General features: G+C 45.6%; 1 protein-coding gene across 3 annotated transcripts in view; it reads left to right on the top strand.

The window, feature by feature from the left end:
* LOC110488756 (fibroblast growth factor 13) overlaps window positions 1–13656 on the top strand; it is a 197447-nt gene extending 183791 nt beyond the window's left edge. For all 3 annotated transcript variants that reach the window (XM_036942897.2, XM_036942900.2, XM_036942899.2), the window contains 2 exons: window positions 8839–9037; window positions 11718–13656. In XM_036942897.2, coding sequence (XP_036798792.1) covers window positions 8839–9037; window positions 11718–11854 — 336 coding nt within the window. In that variant the 3' untranslated portion in view covers window positions 11855–13656. The remainder of the gene's footprint in view (window positions 1–8838; window positions 9038–11717) is intronic.
* The last annotated feature ends 10457 nt before the right edge of the window (window positions 13657–24113 follow it).

The raw sequence follows: 24113 nt of genomic DNA, 5'->3' as shown, positions 1-24113 counted from the left end.
ACCTCTTAAAATAATGAGATATGTCAGCCCTCTTGAAAGTGGAGAGATGGGGAATCGGTGCGTGCAGGGGAGAGAGAGGGATAGATACGATTAAAGAGCTTGACATAGTGCCGGAACAAATGATGAGCTGGAGATAGAGAGAGAAATGGGGACAGAGGGAAAGATAGGAGAATTGGGAGAGAGAGTGAAATATGTGTTGGGCAGTGTATGGGGAAAGAGAGAGAGAGGCTCATAGAAAGATGGACAGTGTCAAGGCTTGAAGTTTAGAGAAAAAGATATGAGCCAAGAGGGATGGAAAAGAGATTGAGCAGGACCTAAGGGGCAGAATTATCATACAAACACACACACACTTCACTCTGCTCAGACACACACACCCACATAAACACACCTTAGCCACCCATTGATATCTCTCGCACACACACACACACACACATACACACACACACACACACACACTCTGGTAAGATGAGGGGTGGGGGTGTGTGTCTTTTTGTCAATAACAGCTGGTGCGCAATGTCTAATATTAAAGAAGTCTCGAGATATTGCTCGCCTGAGGTAGAGTACTTTATGATAAGCTGTAGACCACACTATCTACCAAGAGAGTTCTCATCTATATTATTTGTAGCTGTCTATTTACCACCACAGACTGATGCTGGAACTAAGACCACACTCAGCCAACTTTATAAGGCCATCAGCAAACAAGAAAATGCTCACCCAGAAGTGACACTCCTAGTGGCACAGGGACTTTTAATGCAGGGAAACTTAAATCAGTTTTACCACATTTTTACCAGCATGTCACATGTGCAACCAGAGAAAAAAAAACTCTAGACCACCTTTATTCCACACACAGACATACATACATAGCTCTCTCCTGCCCTCCATTTGGCAAATCTGACCATAATTCTATCCTCCTGGTTCCTGCTTACAAGCAAAAACTAAAGCAGGAAGTACCTGTGACTCGCTCAATATGGAAGTGGTCAAATGACGCGGATGCTACGCCACAGGACTATTTTTTCCTAGCACAGACTGGAATGTGTTCCGGGATTCATCCAATGGCATTGAGGAGTATACCATCTCAGTCATCGGCTTCATCAATAAGTGCATCGACGACGTCGTGCCCACAATGACCGTACGTACATATCCCAACCTGAAGCCCTGGATTACAGGCAACATCCGCATCGAGCTAAAGGCTAGAGCTGCAGCTTTCAAGGAGCGGGGCAATAATCCGGACACTATGCCCTCAGTCGAACCATCAAACAAGCAAAACTTCAATACAGGATTAAGATTAAATCCTACTTCACAGGCTCTGACGCTCGTCGGATGTGACACGGCTGGAAAACTATTACAGATAACAAAGGGAAACCCAGATGTGAGCTGCCCAGTGATGCAAGCCAACCAGACGAGCTAAATGCCTTTTATGCTCTCTTTGAGGCAAGCAACACTGAAGCATGCACAAGAGCACCAGCTGTTCTGGATGACTGTGGGATAACACTCTCGGTAGCCGATGTGAGCAAGACCTTTAAAACAGGTCAACATTCACAAAGCCGCAGGGCCAGATGTATTACCAGGACGTGTACTCAAAGCATGCGCGGACCAACTGACATTTTCAACCTCTCCCTGAATGAGTCTTTAATACCTACATGTTTCAAGCAGACCACCATAGTCCCTGTGCCCAAGGAACCGAAGGTAACCTGCCTAAATTATTACCACATTTAGCACTCACATCGGTAGCCATGAAGTGCTTTGAAAGGCTGGTCATGGCTCACATCAACAGCATCCTCCGGATACCCTAGACCCACTCCAGTTCGCATACCGCCCCAACAGATCCACAGATGACTTCCCGACGGGCCACCCCCAGGTGGTAAGGATAGGCAACAACACATCTACCACGCTGATCTTCAACACTGGGGCCCCTCAGGGGTGTATACTTAGTCTCCTCCTGTACTCCCTGTTCACCCACGACCGTGTGGCCAAACACGACTCCAACACCATCATTAAGTTTGCTGACAACACAAATGGTAGGCCTGATCACTGACAATGATGAGACAGCCTATGGGGAGGAGGTCAGAGAACTGGCAGTGTGGTACCAGGACAACAACCACTCCCTCAATATGAGCAAGACAAAGGAGCTGATTGTGGACTACAGGAAAAGGCGGGCCGAACAGTCCCCCATTCTCATCAATGGGGCTGTAGTGGAGCGGGTCGAGAGTTTCAAGTTCCTTGGTGTCCACATCACCAATGAACTATCATGGTCCAAACACACCAAGACAGTCGTGAAGAGGGCACAACATAACCTTTTCCTCACAGGAGACTGAAAAGATTTAGCATGGGTCCCCAGATCCTAAAAAAGTTCTACAGCTGCACCATCAAGAGCATCCTGACCGATTGCATAACCGCCTGGTATGGCAACTGCTCGGCATCTGACTGTAAGGCGCTACAGAGGGTAGTGCATACATCACTGGGGCCAAGCATCCTGCAATCCAGGACCTATATAATAGGCGGTGTCAGAAGAAAGCCCATATAATTGTTAGAGACTCCAGTCACCGAAGCCTTAGACTGTTTTCTCTGCTACCGCACGGCAAGCGGTACCGGAGCGCCAAGTCTAGGACCAAAAGGCTCCTTAACAGCTTCTACCCTCAAGCCATAAGACTTCTGAACAATTAATCAAATGGCCACTGGACTATTGACACAGTACCGGCACGGTACCGTACCCCCTGTATATAGCCTCGGTATTGTTATGTTACTGTGTTACCCTTCATAACATTTTATTTTCTACTTTAGTTTATTTGGTAAATATTTTCTTAACTCTTCTTGCACTGTTGGCAAAGGGCTTGTAAGTAAGCATTTCACGGTAAAGTCTATACTTGTTGTATTCGGCGCATGTGACAAATACATTTTGATTTGATACTCTTGCTTATACACCCACACATACATCATAACCCCACCACCTCCCTTCCTCTTTCTCCATCAATCACTTTCTCTGTCTCACACTTTTACACACACACACACACACACACACACACACACACCACACACACAGTCACCGCTGAGACAGGAAATACCCTTTGGGGGAGGTACAGTGGGGCAGGAATGGGGATGGTGACTGGGCGGAGAGGGGTGAGACTGTGGGGTTTCCCCATCTTGCAGACGCATTAAAAGCAAATGAGATATGTACCATGAAGCTCCCAGCAACGTGACTGACTAACTGACTACAGTACACAACATAAACCCCCATAGCTACCCAGATAGGAGGTGAGAGGGGTACGCAGTGTGTTTTTCTTTTATCACAGCTTGGTAATGTCTCTATGATTGTCTCCTCTGTGGCTGCACGACACACTGCACAGAATAACTATCTCTTTCATCTTTAATCTCGTTGTTCACATATAGGGTTTTAATACTGTAGTCCGTTACACAACGATGTTCTTACTGTCTGCACAGTACAGGACACTGTAATAATTGCTGCCTACACTAAAAGCACATCTCTCAGCTCCCAGCCCCTTGATGTGTGTGAAGCCTTCCAGCTGTGCAGCATTTCAACAAGGGGACTCATCAGCTCACTGCTGTTGCTCTCTACATTGTCCCGTGCTTCAAGGAAAGGCATGTATTTTAATGGGATCATTTCAAGTACATTTACCCAAACCACTCCACTCATAGACAGCCAGGTGTGGGGGAGGAGAGGAGGGCACATGACTGAGATCATTTCCATGCAGATATGATGTGATGTTCCCTCGCTCCAATTTGCCGAGATGTGTCTCACTCTGTCTACCTCTAGAGAGTTGGGATTAAAGTGGTGTGTGCCTTTTTTCACCGCACCGTGGGTTTCACTGAACACTAGCCATTACTGTTGACAGAGGGAGAAAATACTGGAGCCGGAGGAGCCCAGTCAAGTGGATCTGGCTGCCTCTGTCGATCATAGAGACACTCCAATAGAATAGGACTAGGGTTTCCCTCCATCTTGGCTCCTCCTTGTGTCAGTTTCTTCTGTCTTCCTTAGAATGGAACAGGGCCGGCTGGCAATCCCATCGTGGCTCTAAAAGTGTCTGTGCCTATCTGTATCTGAATGTCTCTGTACTCCATAGGCCCGCTCCAGTAAAATAGGCAAGGCTGGCGTGCGATCCCTTCCATCTTGGCTCTCAATGTGTCCATCTGTACGTGTCTGTCATCCATTGACTTTCACTTCACTCCAGAGCCAAATCCACAAAAGATCATTAATGGGGGTAGAACAGGACTTCTGGCTCAAAAGCTGAGCAGCTCCTAGTTTTCCCACCAAGCTGGCACGGCACAGGGATTAAAACGGCCTATCTGTGCCTTGCCTCTCCATGCGAGCTACACTGTTTGCTCGCCATGGTGATCACAGAGAGAGGGAGATGAGGAAGAGCAGGATATCGGGAAGATACATTGGGGAAGTGAGTAAAGGGGGTGGGGGGACTCGGGGGAAAGAGTTGAAGAGCAGTGAGGGAGAGAGAAAAACCTGCTGCCTTTTAACTAACTGCTCTCAGCCTCCACACGGCAAGACAAATGCCAGGGCTTGGCGGTCAGAGAGAGGCAGGTTGCGCATGGCCAAAGAACAGGGGGAAAAGCCTAAAAAAGCCATTAATGGCTCTTTAGGCTGCTGACTCTTGTTTTCAGGATGTTGTTGTCCGAGGTTTTACATTTGTTGCCTCCAAACATTCAACCCAGTTTAGTGTTTTGGGAAAATAAACGTCCATTTCAACATCGTCCTCATTTGTCACCTCCCCTGCTTTGTTTTTGGTTATGTTATTAACGTAATTATAATGAATTACCTTTCACCAGATAGAACTAAAAACGAGTTTAATCCGATCCTTCTCTCCGAAAGCAGATTTGCATTTGGGTACAAAGGTTCAGTTGGTTTAATGAATCTGACCTTCAAGCCGAATCATTAGCTGTGGTCGCGCCCTAGCAGAACAGTTATATCACGGGAAAAGCACAAATTTTCTGAAAGGATGGTTGAGGACTGTACTCCTAACAGAGGCTGGCTATAGTCAGTGGTGAAAGGCAGAGCAAACTGCAGCAGATGTGGCCTCTGCCCTAACTGGCATCGTAGACAGGGATGCTACTGTAGACGTTCTTCGCCTCATTGATCCTAGTCTGTTCTCTTAGCCCTTCTGGTGCTCCTAACATTTAGACAAATGGATTGCGGTCCCCACCGGTCGCCTCCTGTGTCATGGCGGCTTAGCTGTGAGCTGGGACTGAGCTGACAGGAAGTCCCCGTGGAGGTGCCATGTCACCGGCGCGGTGTGACATCAGCAGTGTTCCTGTCACCATGGTCTGGGCCTGGCCAGTCTCTGGGAGTGACAGAGACGAGGGAGGATGAGAGATGAGATGAGAATACTTATCTACACTGAGTTTGGCTAAGAGCCAGGTAGCAGGGCTGATTCTCCATGCCTGGGACAGGCTCGCTGCATCTAGGTTGCTGTGATACTGGATGGGAGATGAGGGACTGTAGGGGCCACTTGCACTGCATTGGGGCCATTGGTTCAGAGGAGAGAGAGGGAAAGAGAGAGAAAGTTGGTGAGTCAAAGAGAAGCTTTCACCAATTGCTTCTTTAAAAAATAGTTTTCGATCACTATAAGAGGTCTGTGATTTGTATACAGTAAGTGGAGTGCACTGTACACGTGTAGCGACTCCCGTCCAGAGTGAATGCATAGCTAGACAAAGACACACTGTGCATTCAATCTAGTGAAGATCTTTGGAGTAGTATCATGCTTGGAAAGTCTGAAGGCATTATTGATGACTGAGTGACTGACAGTGACACATTCTGTAGTTTGTCATGGTCACACAACAGATCTGTGTCCATGCCAGGGGACACAGTGGACACATGTCATCTATCTTGTGACTGACATCCACTGTGATGAAACTCTGAGTAATACTGCCTTCTGAGTAATACATGCCAATTCTCTTCTCCTTTCTAAAGTGATTGCCAAGTAACCATATGACTGCTATTATACTGTAGGTTAACCAAGTGTCGTTTTTTTTCTGATTTTCCTTTTTCCCTGGTGATTACTTGATTTATCATTGTCATTGATTGACCAGAGTCCACTTACCTGTTTTCCCAGGTCTAAATTAGTTCCTGGAAGGGTGCTAACCGTCATAGCTTCGACCCTCCAGGCTCAGATTAGAATACCCCAGATTTAGCTTATTGGTATTTCTTCCACCGCATGCTGGAATGCATAGATTGTTTCCTGGGAAGCCAATAAGTCAGGAAGCAGTTGCAAGGTAATTAGTAGGCAACAGAGAGACCAGGAAGAACATTACAGTGCTCCAGTAGGGCAGCAACAGTTGTCTCAAAAGATAATTCCCCCTCCCTGTTCACGCACCCAGCCCCTCTCCTCCCAGCTCTAATTAATGAATAATCTATACAACTATAACCGAGACAAAAGCAAACACGTACACACAGCCACGTCAGAGTTTCCTGGGGAGAGTTGCATGGAAAAAAACAGCTTTGTGCTTTAGAATGCAGAAAATGATTCAATCAGAGACGACAAAATATGGAAAGGTGAGAGTAGAAGAGAGCAGGAGATATGACACAATGTAGACTTGAGAAACAAAATGAAGTGCTTGAGAGAGAAAGAGAGAGAGAGAGGGTGAGTGTCAGTGAGAAGTAAAGAGAAGAGAGAGAAATAAAGAGAAAATAGATATACAGTTGAAGTCAGAAGTTTACATCAACTAAGTTGACTGTGCCTTTAAACAGCTTGGAAAATTCCAGAAAATGATGTCATGGCTTTAGAAGCTTCTAATAGGCTAATTGGCATCATTTGAGTCAATTGGAGGTGTACCTGTGGATGTATTTCAAGGCCTACCTTCAAACTCAGTGCCTCTTTGCTTGACATCATGGGTAAATCAAAAGAAAAAGACCTCAGAAAAAAAATGTACACCTCCACAAGTCTGGTTCATCCTTGGGAGCAATTTCCAAACGCCTGAAGGTACCACATTCATCTGTACAAACAATAGTACGCAAGTATAAACACCATGGGACCATGCAGCCGTCATACCGCTCAGGAAGGAGACGCGTTCTGTCTCCTAGAGATGAACGTACTTTGGTGCGAAAAGTGCAAATCAATCCCAGAACAACAGCAAAGGACCTTGTGAAGATGCTGGAGGAAACAGGTACAAAAGTATCTATATCCACAGTAAAACGAGTCCTATGTCGACATAACCTGAAAGACCGCTCAGCAAGGAAGAAGCCACTGCTCCAAAACCACCATATAAAAAGCCAGACTACGGTTTGCAACTGCACATGGGGACAAAGATCGTACTTTTTGGAGAAATGTCCTCTGGTCTGATGAAACAAAAATAGAACTGTTTGGCCATAATTCCCCATCGTTATGTTTGTAGGAATAAAGGGGAGGCTTGCAACCCGGAGAACACCATCCCAACCTTGAAGCACTGGGGTGGCAGCATCATGTTGTGGGGGTGCTTTGCTGCAGGAAGGACTGGTGCACTTCACAAAATAGATGGCATCATGAGGGAGGACAATTATGTGGATATATTGAAGAAACATCTCAAAACATCAGTCAGGAAGTTAAAGCTTGGTCACAAATGGGTCTTCCAAATGGACAATGACCCCAAGCATACTTCCAAAGTTGTGACAAAATGGCTTATGGACAACAAAGTCAAGGTATTGGAGTGGCCATCACAAAGCCCTGACCTCAATCCTATAGAAAATGTGTGGCCAGAATTGAAAAAGCGTGTGCGAGCAAGGAGGCCTACAAACCTGACTCAGTTACACCAGCTCTGTCAGGAGGAATGGGCCAAAATTCACCCAACTTATTATGGGTAGCTTGTGGAAGGCTTCCCAAAACGTTTGACCCAAGTTAAACAATTTTAAGGCAATTCTACCAAATACTAATTGAGTGTATGTTAACTTCTGACTCAATGGGAATGTGATGAAAGAAATAAAACCTGAAATAAATCATTCTCTCTACTATTATTCTGACATTTCACATTCTTAAAATAAAGTGGTGATCCTAACTATATATATGTATATATATATATAGAGAGAGAGAGAGGGGGGGGGGGAAGAGAGTGAGAGAAAGAAAGAGAGATATACTGTATATGTAAAGAGAGAGAGAGCGAAAGGGAAAGGGATGGAGAGAGAGGGGAAGATAGAGCACCAAATCTGACAAATAGCTTTTTTAAGTGTCCCAGGAGTCCCCTGTAGATTGTGTTCTGTGCTCCTCAGAACAGCCAATTCATTAGTGGATGAGAGACAGCGGAGCCTCTGCCTGGACATTACATAACCTCTGTAAAAACACACACACGCATGCCACACACACAAACACACTTGCACGGATGGACGCACACACTGCTGCTAGATAGTCTGGTGAAGGACTGGCTAACAAATAGAAGCTACATATAAACAGAGTGCCTGTCCTCCAACAAATGTTGTTATTAATTGTCCCATATATTATTAATAACGCAGAGTAAAATGCAAGTGAATGTTGAATCGTGGTGTGTTGTATCTATGGCATAAAGCTATGAATGATTTACTATAATGAACATAAGAGCCTTTGAAAATACTGTGGTAATGTGGTAAGCATTGAGAGGTGAAATGTCTTGAATTAGATGGAGCTGGAAGGATCTTTCAACCCCTGAGTGTATGTGTGTGTGTGCGTGCGTGCGTGGGTGGGTGCGTTTGAGTTGTGTCTCTTGTTTCTTAAGTAATGGCGCTTCATGTCTCTGTCTCTCATTTGCTAAAAAGCGAGAAACAAGAAGGGCTCTCAAAACCTCTCTGATCAGTGGTCACCCTCCTCCTTCAGCCATGGCTCATTCGGTCTTCTCCTCTCCTCCCTCCGTCTCTTTCTTTCCTCTCCTCAGGAACACTTCACCCCGGAGTGCAAGTTCAAAGAGTCAGTGTTTGAGAACTACTACGTGACCTACTCCTCCATGATCTACAGACAGCAGCAGTCTGGTAGGGGCTGGTACCTCGGGCTGAATAAAGAGGGGGAGATAATGAAGGGAAACCACGTGAAGAAGAACAAGCCAGCAGCCCACTTCCTCCCCAAGCCTTTGAAAGGTGAGACTGTCCATCGTTCTTCCTATAGGGTGCTTGGCTCTATATTGGAGACAATAGAGCAGGGTTCCCCAACTGGTGGCGCGTGGGCCGAGGGTTTTATTTGGCCCTCCCCATGTTTTCTGAGCCCCCCCCCCCCCCACAAAAAAAATGTTTAAGAAAAATGCAAATGTTTTTTATTGTTGGACATAATAGACTGTAAAAACACCAGGAAATCAGTTCCAAGTTATTTTCATTTGAGAAATCTGTTCCGAAGTATTCCCACGCATAATAGAGAGACAATGTAAACAAGGTTTGAAATTATTTTGTTTTAGTCAGACGTTATATCTGTATGGGCTTTTTGCTGTCAATTTGCAGTCTCCAAATTATTCCGCTCAAGAAAAAATAGGCCCGCGACTAAATCTAGATGTTTCTTAGGTAACTTTACTTTTTCGAAAGTTTCTTCATTATTCTCCCAAGCCCATTACATTGCAATTGAAAGTTTATTGGTGATTCACTATGGCCTGGAGCACTGAGCTTTGGCAGCGGTTATTTGTATAAATGGGAGACTTTCCAGAAAAAAACACCAAGCTTCTTTTTGATTAAATCTCTCTCTCTCTTTCTCTCTCTATCTCTCTGCGGGTAGTCTCACTCTACAGCCTGGGGAAAGGCTGCTCTCAGACCCCCCCCTGCCGTCAGGCTTTCTGCTCTGAGGCAACGGTGTGTGGACAGGGCTATTGAGCACTCCCCAAAAGCTATTCATACTTCATTGGAGCCAGACAGTGGAAAAGGCATTGGCAGTGTCCATGCCGAAAAGCTGCGGAAATGATAAAGTGCTGCCTGTTTGAATAGAGACAGCTAGGCTTTTTAACACAAATGTCATGGTGAAGAAGAAGCGCCCCACCTCCACCCAACCAAGCCAGGTGCCTCATGGAAGGAGGGGGGATGATTGCGTGCTGGATAGATGGATCTGTTCATGATGTTGAAAAGGCCACAGCTCTTTCATCTAGAACAAGATACAGGCTTACCTGTCAACAGAGAGAACAAGATAAAACTGAGAGTGTCTGGACTCCACTTCCACGAGATGAAAGGATGAGCTTTTAGACAAAAAAATCCCCATTAAAGAAAGGAACCACTGGTGACGCAAATTACTCAACCGACGAGAGCACCAAGCGGGTAGCAATTTATTTATAAACATCTGATCAGACATTCAGTCGTTTCGTCATTTGGATCCGTCAAGTTCCAAGCTTCTTTGGTGGTTGCATGATTTACAAATATATTGTGACCCTGTTTGTGTACAGACCTGAAAATCATGGTTAAAAGATTACAATAAGTTGTAGTCCCTAAATTGGGGCAGGAGGGCGTTGGAGAGTAATGCACTGGGCTTTGAATCTCTTTCAACCCCTTTTTCACAAGGGCAGAAAGGTACAGCAAACAGACAGCTGTGATGATGATGCTTTCTCTAACGGGTTTGCGGTTGGCTTGGCTGCTCTTATCCTCCGACCGACCGACCGACCAGTAGCTCATTAAAAATCCAAGTCTCTGATCACTGTAATAGCTTTTTGGTTACATTTAACAGCCCGACCAGGGGGCCCAAACACACTGAAGAGCAATAGCCAGAGAATGATCGCCCCACACTCGAGGGAGGGAGGGAGGGAATAAGTTGTATAATAAGATAAATATGATAAATATGACACATTTCTGGCTTTCTAAGTGGAAGAAGAATTGCAGACAAATGGCAAAATAAAGTTGTCATAATGAAGTAAATATTGGAGCTCGCTTTTATCTCCAGACAATTGTACCTTGCTTTCATTGCAAAACTCCAAACCATGACAAAAAGGCACTATTCTCTATCTCCCTACATCTTAGATCGAGTGCTTATCGAGCCTAGGAGATGGGAGAGAGAGAGAAATAAAGCTTGTGTGTGTGTTAAGCTGCTAGGTCGAAGAGGGAGATATACAGTAGAGAAAGAAATAGAGGGATGGGTGGTAGAGGAGAAGCGTACATGAACTAAGGATGAACGGCCCCAGCGGTGAGATGGACTGACCTCCAGGTCATCCTCCAGCATTAGAGTTGCATAATGCCATGGCTAATAAGCCCAGTATCGATCCCACACAGCTTCCCACTGAAGTCCACTATTGATTGACTCGTGTGCACAGGGATTCTTTGTGTGAAGCGTGCTGCTGTCACCAGAAAGCCAAGGCTAAGGGAAGGAAGTATCTTTGGAGAGACCACACATCAAAGCATATTCTGGCAAGAGGCTGTTTAAGGAGTGGCTCCTAAAGACTAAAGAGATCCGAACCTCTGGTGTTTCTTCTGAAACGTTTAAGAGATGCAAACGAGCTTGCTTTAGCTCGGCGTGCTGCCGTACACTTCAAGGAGAAGGGTCCAAGCTCCTGAATAGTTCATGTAAGGCAGTGGCTATAAGTACTTTCTGTCCTAAATAAATGCCTTGTCCTGGCTTTTTCTTACTCCCTTCTGCATATTTAAGGGTTGTACATTATGTTAAGATATACAGTGATATGATCGGAGGGAATTGAGCAATAGAATAGACTAGAACTTGGATCTCCAGATGGACAATGCAATTCTATTCTATTCTGTTATATTCTATTTTATTCTGTTCTACTGCTCGGATCCGCTCATCTACACTAGCAGCCTTATCCATGTGTCTGACCATTGCCCCGTATGTCTGTCTGTCCCACAGTGGCCATGTACAGGGAACCCTCCCTCCACGACCTGACAGAGTTTTCGCGCTCCGGCAGCGGCACGCCAACCAAGTCCCGGAGTGCCTCGGCCGTGCTCAACGGAGGCAAGACGGTGAGCCAGAATGAGTCCACGTAGCCGGGCGTCGGCGGGCCGGGGTAGACGTAAGAAGACACCTCACCCTCAGAAGAGTGTGGCTTCCAAGCAGACTTCTCTCTCCAAAACCATCGGCAGTTCAGGACAACATTACGACTATGAACACCACCACTACCACCAACCAATCACCACACTTGATTAGGCTCCATATCTCTCACCATACTGTCAACAGGGACATTACACCTTGAGCCGTTTTCTGTTGGTCACTCTCTGGTGGTAAGAACTGTGTACCAATTAGCTCATCTTTTATGGTTTTTTGTTTACTTCCTGCAGATAACAACTACTTTTACTTATAGGTCCTGATCATATAGACACCTATCCAGTCATATCTGGCAGGCAGGCAGGTAGAGAGGCAGGTGGTCAGGGCAACTGGTGAGGGTCTGGGCTGCTGGGGCTGCAGTGGATGGAGAAGTCCCCTGTTTCCGTGTGTCATCCATGATGCTTCTATGTATACGAAGCCAATCCCCCGGGGGTTCAGCTTTAGCGAAGCTGCAACCGCAGCCAGCTGTAACGGTAGCTCTCCTGCATTCTAGTGCACAAGCTCAGAAGAGACTTGAGCTCTCTAGCATTAAAAAAAAGCCTACATTCAGCTGACCTGGAGAATAATCGGAAAGGCGTGTGGCACTCGCTGTTTGAGCGACAACGCCATAGCTGCACCTTTACTTTGCTAGTTTTCTGAATTAGCTGAGACCTTTTTTCTTTTCTTTTTTTTTCTCTCCCCTCCTCCCCCTCCTCAGTATTTGTGTTTTTGTAGCGGTCTCCACAGTGAAAGGGGTTTCAGCAAACCAAAGACAGAGCTGAAAGAGTGTCCCTTTAAGCAGTCTAACCAAGCCAGTATAGAGATGCAGCTGGAAGTTGTTGAATAATTTTTCTTCATGTACATTTTTGATGAGAGAAAGAAAGTGAAGAAAGAGACTGCATAAGAGAGGGAAAGAGAAAAAAAAGAGCTAGAAGGGACTGTGGTGTAGGAAGTTGTAGAAAGCTCAAGGGAAGGAGACTATTATTACTGGTGAGCTCTCCGGTTGAGTTTGGTATGAATTGACTGTTCAGTGTCCCCGCCTTCTGTTTCTATTGTGTCACATTGTCTTCTGTCCCTGTGGTCTGTTCTCCAATCCAGTGCTTGTGTCATGCCTTGCCCCGTTCCCCTTTGTTGACTCTTATTGGCCGATTCAGTTCACCATATAAGGATATGGTGACGGCCCCCATCCAGGACTTGTCTCGTGTTTGAGTAACTTATCGTGGTGACAATTTTCTATATATAATAATGGGGAAAAAAATACTGTGGAATTTTAGGTGGCTTAAACATTTTATAGGATATGTCATATTTGTAAAAGTGAACAAGAAAAAAGAAGAAAATGAATAAAAGAAAGAAACATCAAACTCTTCCCTTTCTTGCACAGGGCATGTACAAACACGGTTGTGTACGAAAGGACCCTTTTTTGGGCTTAGTACTCCTTCCCTTCAGCTACATACCTTGTTCATATGGAACATGCTACTGGGAGGCTTGGTTTGTCTTTCGTTTCCTTTGGGGGTTTTGAAGTGAACATATCTATTGCATGGGAGACAGCAGGGGATTCTGGACTATAGAGCTATAGTGCATGATGTAGGCTATGTGTATTAACCCATGTTGGATCATGTGTTCCTAATTACCAGGACAAAAGTGAAAAACAACCTGTACAGGCAGATGGCTGTCGCTCGGCCTGCTACCTTCCAAGTTGTTTATTATTTGTTGTATACACAAAATGCACTGAATAAAATGTTTATATTAAGATATACTTTTAAAACGTGTCTTTTCCTTTCCTTTCTTTCCTGACGTACTCCACGCTCCTTTCTGCATACTGTTCACGACAGATCTGATGCATACCGGTACATTGAATGTGATACTATACCAATGAAAAAGAACACAACAACTCTGCAGTGTTCATACTGATGCAGCCAGGGATTATAATGTTGTAGCTATGGCTGATGTGTAGCTAGGCGGGGCTGGAGTACGGTACTCTAACACTGCTGGTCCTGAGGAGTTTGTGAGAGGTGTAAATAAAATACATTTAAAAAAAAGAATAATACTTGCAAGTAATCGAATACTAACGTCCGTTCAGAAGTTTGAATATTAAAATAACCATACCCATCCCTACCATGTGCGAATCCAGGTTCAGTTTTGCATTTTAGACCCCAAAGGTTAAGGTTAGGATATGGAAGGGGTAAACTGATCCTAGATTAGTTTCAAGTTGTAATGTCACATGCACAAGTACAGTGAAATGCCTTTCTTGGAATCTCAAAACCCAACATTGGAATAATCAATAACAATGTATTACTAGACAAAAACACAAGAAATAAGAATAAGAAATATGAAATACACAATCAAGTAAGTAAGCAAACTATATACAGGAAATATTGAAAAAGTCAGTTCCAATACCAAATGTACATGTGCAACAGGATATATGGTAAATAGGGTAGCAGTTGCTTGTTTGTGAGTGGGTGTGCGTAGAGTCAGTATAAATGTATGTGCATATTATGTGTGAGTGACCAAATTATGGAGTGAGGGTTTGTGTGAGTGTGTAGGGCCCTGTGAGTGTGTAGGGCCCTGTGAGTGTGTATGGCCCTGTGAGTGTGTAGGGCCCTATGAGTGTGCATAGAGACAGTGCAAAAATGTAAATAAAAGGTCAATAAAGATACAAGGTTAACTCAGAGAGTCCTTGTAGCTATTTTGTTAGCTATTTATAAGTTGTATTGCTTGGGGATAGAAGCTGTTGAAGAGCCTGTTGGTGTCAGACCCGATGCACCGGTACCTCTTGCAGTGCGGCAGCAGAGAAAATAGTCTATGGCCTCACACCGAAGTACTTGAAGCTGTCTACCTGCTCCACTGCCACCATGTCGATGTGGATGGGGGTCCATTTCCTGCAGTCCATTATCCCTAAGGGGCAATGTCTACTCAGAACTCATAGCACAAGACAGCAGAATCCTAAGCCATCAGTATACGTGTTCCACTGTAAACGAGGAGCCTTACACGCCGAGCACGCACACACGCCTCTTGATGTAATTAGCCCCTACAAAGGATCCACTCCCATTGGATGGAGAAACGTCTGGCATAGCAGAACACTCCAGTTATGCAATACTCTTTCCATCCATGCCCATCTGTGGAGCGTAATGCAGTGCTAATGCTAATTTGAAGGCTAACCCTCTGCCGGGACAGAGGACGCACAGAGCAGGAGGACGGTGAGACGATGACACAGTACACGACAGGACTAATGAGGCCCACCTCTCCTTGACCTCTCCCTGCCTCCAGCATCTCAGAATGTGGTCATCTTACTTACACAAGGTTTTGTAGAAGATCACTGGCCTGGTTGTCACCAACTGAGCATTCCAGGAGTTATAGGCTCTGACTGGTGTCAAATAGTGAGTCATATGGAAATGCACAAGGTGAATACATAAAAGCAAAGCTAGGGTTACTGGGAAATAGTGGAACTGAATCAAGGAATTCACCTAACGTTTGATTGCTGCCGTCTTGAGACAGATTTCCGTCGCAAAACAGATTTTAATCTCAGCAGGATCATCCTTATGAATAAAGGACGAATGCAAATAAAATGTTTGATCACATCAAAATCAAATGTTGTTTGTCGTATGCTTCGTAAACAACAGGTGTAGACTAACAGTGAGAAGATTACTTACGGTGCCTTTTACAGAGAGACGAGGAATAAATACACAACGAGTAACGATAACTTGGCTATATACACGGGGTACCAGTACTGAGCCCATGTGCAGGGGTATGAGGTAATTGCGGTAGATATGTACACCACAGGAGGCTGCTGAGGGGAGGACGGCTCATAATAATGTCCGGAACGGAGCAAATGGAATGGCACCTTGAAACAACGTGTTTGATGTATTTGATACCATTCCACTGATGCCGCTCCAGTCATTACCACAAGCTTGTTCTCCCCAATTAAGGTGCCACCAACCTCCTGTGATGTATATATAGGTGGGGATAAAGTGACTAGGCAGCAGGATGGATAATAAACTGCAGCAGCAGCGTATGTGGTGAGTCAAAAGAGTGAGTGGAAAAGGGGATCAATGCAGATAGTCCAGGTAGCTATTTGGTTAGCTATTTAGCAGTCTTATGGCTTGGGAGTAGATGCTATTCAGGGTCATGTTGGTTCCAGACTTGGTACATTAGTACCTCTTGCCCTGTGGTAGCAGAGAGAAGAGTCCATGACTTGGGTGGCTGGAATCTTTGACCATTTTTAGGGCCTTCCTCTGACACCAGCTGGTATCGAGGTCCTGGATGGCAGGGAGCTTGGCTCTAGTGATGTACTGGGCCATACGCACTACCCTCTGTAGCGCCTTGTGGTCGGATGCCAAGCAGTTGCCATACCAATGCAACCAGTCAAAATGCTCTCAATGGTGCAGCTGTATAACTTTTTGAAGATCTGAGGGCTCATGCCAAATCTTTTCAGCTTCCTGAGGGGGACGAGGCGTCGTCGTGCCTTCTTCATGACTGTGATGGTGTGTTTGGACCATGATAGGTCCTTAGTGATCACACCGCCCCACTACAGCCCCGTCGATGTGAATGGGGGCGTGCTCGGCCCTCTGTTTCCTGTAGTCCACGATCAGCTCCTTTGCCTTGCTGACATTGAGGGAGAGGTTGTTGCCCTGGCACCATACTGTCAGGTCCTTGACCTCCTCCCTGTAGGCTGTCTCATCGTTGGCGGTGATCAGACCTACCACCATTGTGGCATCAGCAAACTTTATGATGGTGTTGGAGTCGTGCACGGCCACACAGTCGTGGGTGAATAGGGAGTACAGGAGGGTACTAAGCACGCACCCCTGAGGGGCCCCTGTGTTGAGGGTCAGCGTGGCGGATGTGTACCCTCACCACCTGGGGGTGGCCCGTCAGTTGAAGAGGGAGGTGTTTAGTCCCAGGGTCCTGAGCTTAGTGATGAGCTTGGAGGGCACAATGGTGTTGAACGCTGACACAGTAATTCACACACACACAGAGACACACACATACACACACACCACTGGGCACACACTGGTTGAATCAACATTGCTTCCATGTCATTTCAATGAAATGAAATTTTGGCAGGGATGGCAGCCCGAATGGGGATGCCGTCCCTGTCACTTCGGCACGGCTTTAGGTGTGTTACTGAAGCTACTGTCACGGTGGAGGAGTTTCTGTTCGCCGTAGGAGAGAAGGTAGGCTATGAGAATGTTGCTTATGCATCCCGGATGAATAAAGCGGTGGTGGTATTTCTTAAAGAAGAGTGTCTTGTTGATCGGATGGTTGAGCATGGCGTACTTCTTAAAGAAGAGTGTCTTGTTGATTGGATGGTTGAGCATAGTGTACTTCTTAAAGAAGAGTGTCTTGTTGATCGGATGGTTGAGCATCTTGTACTTCTTAAAGAAGAGTGTCTTGTTGATCGGATGGTTGAGCATGGTGTACTTCTTAAAGAAGAGTGTCTTGTTGATCGTATGGTTGAGCATGGTGTACTTCTTAAAGAAGAGTGTCTGGTTGATCGGATGGTTGAGCATGGCGTACTTCTTAAAGAAGAGTGTCTTGTTGATCGTATGGTTGAGCATGGCGTACTTCTTAAAGAAGAGTGTCTTGTTGATCGTATGGTTGAGCATGGCGTACTTCTTAAAGAAGAGTGTCTTGTTGATCGTATGGTTGAGCATGGCGTACTTCTTAAAGAAGAGTGTCTTGTAGATCGTATGGTTGAGCATGGTGTACTTCTTAAAGAAGAGTGTCTGGTTGATCGGATGGTTGAGCATGGCGTACTTCTTAAAGAAGAGTGTCTTGTTGATCGTATGGTTGAGCATGGCGTACTTCTTAAAGAAGAGTGTCTTGTTGATCGTATGGTTGAGCATGGCGTACTTCTTAAAGAAGAGTGTCTTGTTGATCGTATGGTTGAGCATGGCGTACTTCTTAAAGAAGAGTGTCTTGTAGATCGTATGGTTGAGCATGGCGTACTTCTTAAAGAAGAGTGTCTTGTTGACCGTATGGTTGAGCATGGCGTACTTCTTAAAGAAGAGTGTCTTGTTGATCGTATGGTTGATTATGGTGTACTTCTTAAAGGAATGTTTATTCAAGTTACGCCGCTTTTTTCTCCGCTAAACAAGGGTAACGATTTCAAATTTACCACCGTTTATTCCAAATGAGCTATTGGAGCGCGAGTTATTGCGCTTTGGGAAGTTCGCCAGTTCAATTAAGGTTGTCCCGTTGGGTTGCAAACACCCGGCGTTGAAACAGGTTATGTCATTTCGGCTACAGGTGTTTATGTTTTTGGACTCACCGGAGCAGACTTTAGAGTTAACGTTTACAATCAAGTATGACAACAGAATGTATATGGCTTATGCTAGTACGGGTGGTCAACGGTATTTTGAGTGTGGGGATGTTGGTCATAAGCGACATGTTTGACCGAGAAGGGAGAAGGCAGAGGGAGGGTCGCAGGTGGTCATGGTAACGCCTGGGCCCACTGATGTAGGGAGAGGTGGGCCGACAGCGGTAGAGCAGCCACAAGCACCTGTTGCTGAGGAACAAGTTATCCGTGTTGAGGGCACGGAGTTGCAACTTGTATTAGAGGGAAATGTTTTGCTGCAGAAAAGTATTGTTGTAGAAGGTAAGGATGTATCTGAAGAGCGAGTTCCTGGTTTGCAGGTGCCCAGTACGAGTGCTGGGTTAAAGGAAGGGGTTCATGTGGAGCTAGGCTCCCAGGTAGTGGAGGAGATGCCCACTACGAGTAACGGGGTACAGGAGGGGGTTCATGTGGAGCTAGGCTCCCAGGGAGTGGAGGAAATGCCCACTACGAGTAATGAGGTACAGGAGGGTTTTCATGTGGAGCTAGGCTCCCATGTAGTGAAGGAGATGCCCACAACTAAATCAAATCAAATCAAATCCAATTTTATTTGTCACATACACATGGTTAGCAGATGTTAATGCGAGTGTAGCGAAATGCTTGTGCTTCTAGTTCCGACAATGCAGTAATAACCAACAAGTAATCTAACTAACAATTCCAAAACTACTGTCTTGTACACAGTGTGAGGGGATAAATAATATGTACATAAGGATATATGAATGAGTGATGGTACAGAGCAGCATAGTCAAGATACAGTAGATGGTATCGAGTACAGTATATACATATGAGATGAGTATGTAAACAAAGTGGCATAGTTAAAGTGGCTAGTGATACATGTATTACATAAGGATACAGTCGATGATATAGAGTACAGTATATACGTATGCATATGAGATGAATAATGTAGGGTAAGTAACATTATATAAGGTAGCATTGTTTAAAGTGGCTAGTGATATATTTACATCATTTCCCATCAATTCCCATTATTAAAGTGGCTGGAGTTGAGTCAGTGTCAGTGTGTTGGCAGCAGCCACTCAATGTTAGTGGTGGCTGTTTAACAGTCTGATGGCCTTGAGATAGAAGCTGTTTTTCAGTCTCTCGGTCCCAGCTTTGATGCACCTGTACTGACCTCGCCTTCTGGATGATAGCGGGGTGAACAGGCAGTGGCTCGGGTGGTTGATGTCCTTGATGATCTTTATGGCCTTCCTGTGACATCGGGTGGTGTAGGTGTCCTGGAGGGCAGGTAGTTTGCCCCCGGTGATGTGTTGTGCAGACCTCACTACCCTCTGGAGAGCCTTACGGTTGAGGGCGGAGCAGTTGCCGTACCAGGCGGTGATACAGCCCGCCAGGATGCTCTCGATTGTGCATCTGTAGAAGTTTGTGAGTGCTTTTGGTGACAAGCCGAATTTCTTCAGCCTCCTGAGGTTGAAGAGGCGCTGCTGCGCCTTCTTCACAATGCTGTCTGTGTGAGTGGACCAATTCAGTTTGTCTGTGATGTGTATGCCGAGGAACTTAAAACTTGCTACCCTCTCCACTACTGTTCCATCGATGTGGATAGGGGGGTGTTCCCTCTGCTGTTTCCTGAAGTCCACAATCATCTCCTTAGTTTTGTTGACGTTGAGTGTGAGGTTATTTTCCTGACACCACACTCCGAGGGCCCTCACCTCCTCCCTGTAGGCCATCTCGTCGTTGTTGGTAATCAAGCCTACCACTGTTGTGTCGTCCGCAAACTTGATGATTGAGTTGGAGGCGTGCGTGGCCACGCAGTCGTGGGTGAACAGGGAGTACAGGAGAGGGCTCAGAACGCACCCTTGTGGGGCCCCAGTGTTGAGGATCAGCGGGGAGGAGATGTTGTTGCCTACCCTCACCACCTGGGGGCGGCCCGTCAGGAAGTCCAGTACCAGTTGCACAGGGCGGGGTCGAGACCCAGGGTCTCGAGCTTGATGACGAGCTTGGAGGGTACTATGGTGTTGAATGCTGAGCTGTAGTCAATGAACAGCATTCTCACATAGGTATTCCTCTTGTCTAGATGGGTTAGGGCAGTGTGCAGTGTGGTTGAGATTGCATCGTCTGTGGACCTATTTGGGCGGTAAGCAAATTGGAGTGGGTCTAGGGTGTCAGATAGGGTGGAGGTGATATGGTCCTTGACTAGTCTCTCAAAGCACTTCATGATGACGGAAGTGAGTGCTACGGGGCGGTAGTCGTTTAGCTCAGTTACCTTAGCTTTCTTGGGAACAGGAACAATGGTGGCCCTCTTGAAGCATGTGGGAACAGCAGACTGGTATAGGGATTGATTGAATATGTCCGTAAACACACCGGCCAGCTGGTCTGCGCATGCTCTGAGGGCGCGGCTGGGGATGCCGTCTGGGCCTGCAGCCTTGCGAGGGTTAACACGTTTAAATGTCTTACTCACCTCGGCTGCAGTGAAGGAGAGACCGCATGTTTTCGTTGCAGGCCGTGTCAGTGGCACTGTATTGTCCTCAAAGCGTTCAAAAAAGTTATTTAGTCTGCCTGGGAGCAGGACATCCTGGTCCGTGACTGGGCTGGATTTCTTCCTGTAGTCCGTGATTGACTGTAGACCCTGCAACATGCCTCTTGTGTCTGAGCCGTTGAATTGAGATTCTACTTTGTCTCTGTACTGACGCTTAGCTTGTTTGATAGCCTTGCGGAGGGAATAGCTGCACTGTTTGTATTCGGTCATGTTACCAGACACCTTGCCCTGATTAAAAGCAGTGGTTCGCGCTTTCAGTTTCACGCGAATGCTGCCATCAATCCACGGTTTCTGGTTAGGGAATGTTTTAATCGTTGCTATGGGAACGACATCTTCAACGCACATTCTAATGAACTCGCACACCGAATCAGCGTATTCGTCAATGTTGTTGTCTGACGCAATACGAAACATGTCCCAGTCCACGTGATGGAAGCAGTCTTGGAGTGTGGAGTCAGCTTGGTCGGACCAGCGTTGGACAGACCTCAGCGTGGGAGCCTCTTGTTTTAGTTTCTGTCTGTAGGCAGGGATCAACAAAATGGAGTCGTGGTCAGCTTTTCCGAAAGGGGGGCGGGGCAGGGCATTATATGCGTCGCGGAAGTTAGAGTAACAATGATCCAAGGTCTTTCCACCCCTGGTTGCACAATCGATATGCTGATAAAATTTAGTCTTGTTTTCAGATTAGCCTTGTTAAATTTAGTGCTGGGGTTCATGTGGAGCTAGGCTCCCAGGTAGTGGAGGAGATGCCCACTATGAGTAATGAGGTTCAGGTGGGGCTAGTCTCCCAGGTAGTGGAGGAGATACCTGGTACGAATGATGAGGTGCAAGTGGGGAGTGTTGAAAGGGATGTGGTAGAGGGGAGTCAGTTGTCTGTGGCCTCAGCTGAGGATCAGGAGAAGGATATGGATATCTATTTTGATATGATAGCTGCTGGTGAGGACTCAGTTTATGATCTAGAGGAGGTAAATTATTTTCTGGATCAGACCTTTGGGAAATCTGTCAAATTGGCAAATTATTTTGATTTTGATAAGTTTGTGAGGTCAGCTGTGATGTTACAGAAGACGGTGTGGTTAGACCAATTGAGTGAGAAGAAGCGGTTTCGCTTGAGGAAATGTATTACTGCTGTTGCAGCAGCAAAAGGTGGTGGGAAACGTAGTCAGGTTAAGAGAAGATTAAAATAATGATGATGATCATGCTTCATAGGGTGTCTTTTTTTCTCCTTGGTTTCTCTGTGGTTTCTTCTGCTTTTCTTTTCTCTTTTCCATATGGAGGTACTAAGGGTAGGTTCTCTCAATATTAATGGGGGAAGGGACAGGAATAAGAGGGCTTGGGTATTAGAAGTAAGAAAACAGAAAAGGCTTAATGTAGTTTTCCTACAGGAGACACATAGTGATGAGGAAAATGAGGTTGACTGGGGTATTTGGTGGGAGGGGCAGCATGTACTCAGTCATGGTACTAATTTCAGTGCTGGGGGGGCAATCTTGTTTTCCTCAGGCTTAGGGGTGACTGTGGTATCTACAACAGAGATTGTCAAGGGTCGGGTTTTATTGGTCAAGGTGGATGTTATGTTTTTTTGTTTTTTTATTTGTTGAATGTTTATGCTCCTAATGAGGGTACAGAGCATATTGCTATATTTGATCAAATAAAGGAAAACTTAAGAGTGTGATTAAGAGGGTGTATGGTTTTCTGGAGTGACTGGAACTGTACAGTGGATTTTACTGTTGATCGCAGCGCTGAAGAACCTCACCTGCGGTCAGCCACTTGCCTGTCTGGCCTATTAACTGAGTTTGAGCTTTCTGAAGTGTGGAGAGTAAGGAATGCAAAAGTTAGGCAGTACACTGGCTTGGTTTTTGCTCTGACATGCACTGTCAACTGTGGGACCTTATATAGAAACGTGTGTGGCAGTAAGTTAGGTAAGTTAGGCAGTACACATGGCTAAAAATTAATGAAGGTCGTGTCAGTGCAGCAAGGTTAGACAGGATGAATGTATCTGAGCAATACTGTAGTAGGGTTGGAAAGTGTGCCATTACTCCTGTGGGTTTCTCTGATCATCATATTGTTACTGTTGATATTCCCTTGTCCTGTCCACGAAGGTCATCACCTTACTGGTATTTTAATGTTAAATTGTTACATGATGTCATGTTTTGTGACAGGTTTTTGTTGTTTTGGGAAAAAGGGAGGGTTATAAAAGGGAATTTTGAGTCCTTGAGACAATGGTGGGAGGTTGGGAAGGCCCAAATACGAGTATTTTGTCAACAGTAGACTGCTCTGTCTCAAATTGAAGTTAAAGAGACTATCAAGGCCCTTGAACAGGACATCAAGTCTATTGAATTGAAGCTGCTCACTCAGGACGACCCTGGACTAGTCATGAACTTACAGGACAAGAGACATGAACTGAGGTCGTTGCTGCATGAAAGAGTGAATTGTGCCTTGATTAGGTCTCGTTTCGCTTCCCTCAAGGATATGGATGCCCCTAGCGCTTAAAAAAAAAAAAATAGGACAGTCAACATTTCAACGTAAACAGATGGTCTGCCTTCGTCTCCCTGATGGGAAGGTGACCACGGATGACATTGAAAAGCGTCAATATGCCGTGGATTTCTACTCGGCCCTCTATAAGGCAGAGGATTGTGACTCTCTGTGTACTGAACAGTTGTTACACGGTCTTCCTCAATTGGGACCTGAGCAGAGAGTCGCATTGGACTCTGACATTACACTGCAAGAGCTGTCCACAGCAGTTATGCAGCTCTCAACAGGCCGAGCCCCTGGCATCGATGGTTTACCATCTGAGTTTTATAAGCACTTTTGGGGGTCTATTGGGGAGGATTTTTATGAAGTGGTGTGTGAATCTTTTCATGAAAGCCAAAAAAGGGGGTTTTGGCTCTCATAAAAAATTGGAGACCTGTTGCTTTGCTGTGCGCTGAATACAAAATTGTTTCTAAATGTCTCTCAAACAGGTTGAAAGAGTATCTGGGATTGTTGGTCCACAAGGGCCAGTCCTACTGTGTACCTGATCGCTCTATTGTTGACAACTTGTTTCTGATAAGAGATGTTTTAGACATTTGTAAACTGTCTGATGTAAATGTGGGTTTACTTTCGTTGGATCAGGAGAAGGCTTTTGATCGTGTGGACCACCAGTACTTGTTTAAAACAATGAAAGCCTTTGGGTTTGGGGATGTTTTTTTCTGTCTTGGATGAATTTACTGTATGCTGGGGCCTCGTGTATGGTGAAGGTGGGTGGTGGTTTGAGTTGCCCCATCCCTGTCCAAACGGGCATCAGACAGGGATGCCCAATTTCAGGGCAGTTATATAGTCTGGCGATTGAACCAATGCTTTGTTTTTTAAGAACGAAGCTTACTGGTTTCTCTGTGCCAGGTGTAATGAAGGATCCCACGATAGCACTGTC

The sequence above is a fragment of the Oncorhynchus mykiss genome, chromosome 14 (assembly GCF_057628025.1).
Source record: "Oncorhynchus mykiss isolate SJ-2025 chromosome 14, ASM5762802v1, whole genome shotgun sequence".
NCBI classification, from domain to species: domain Eukaryota; kingdom Metazoa; phylum Chordata; class Actinopteri; order Salmoniformes; family Salmonidae; genus Oncorhynchus; species Oncorhynchus mykiss.
This window is presented reverse-complemented; position numbering and strand designations above follow the sequence as displayed.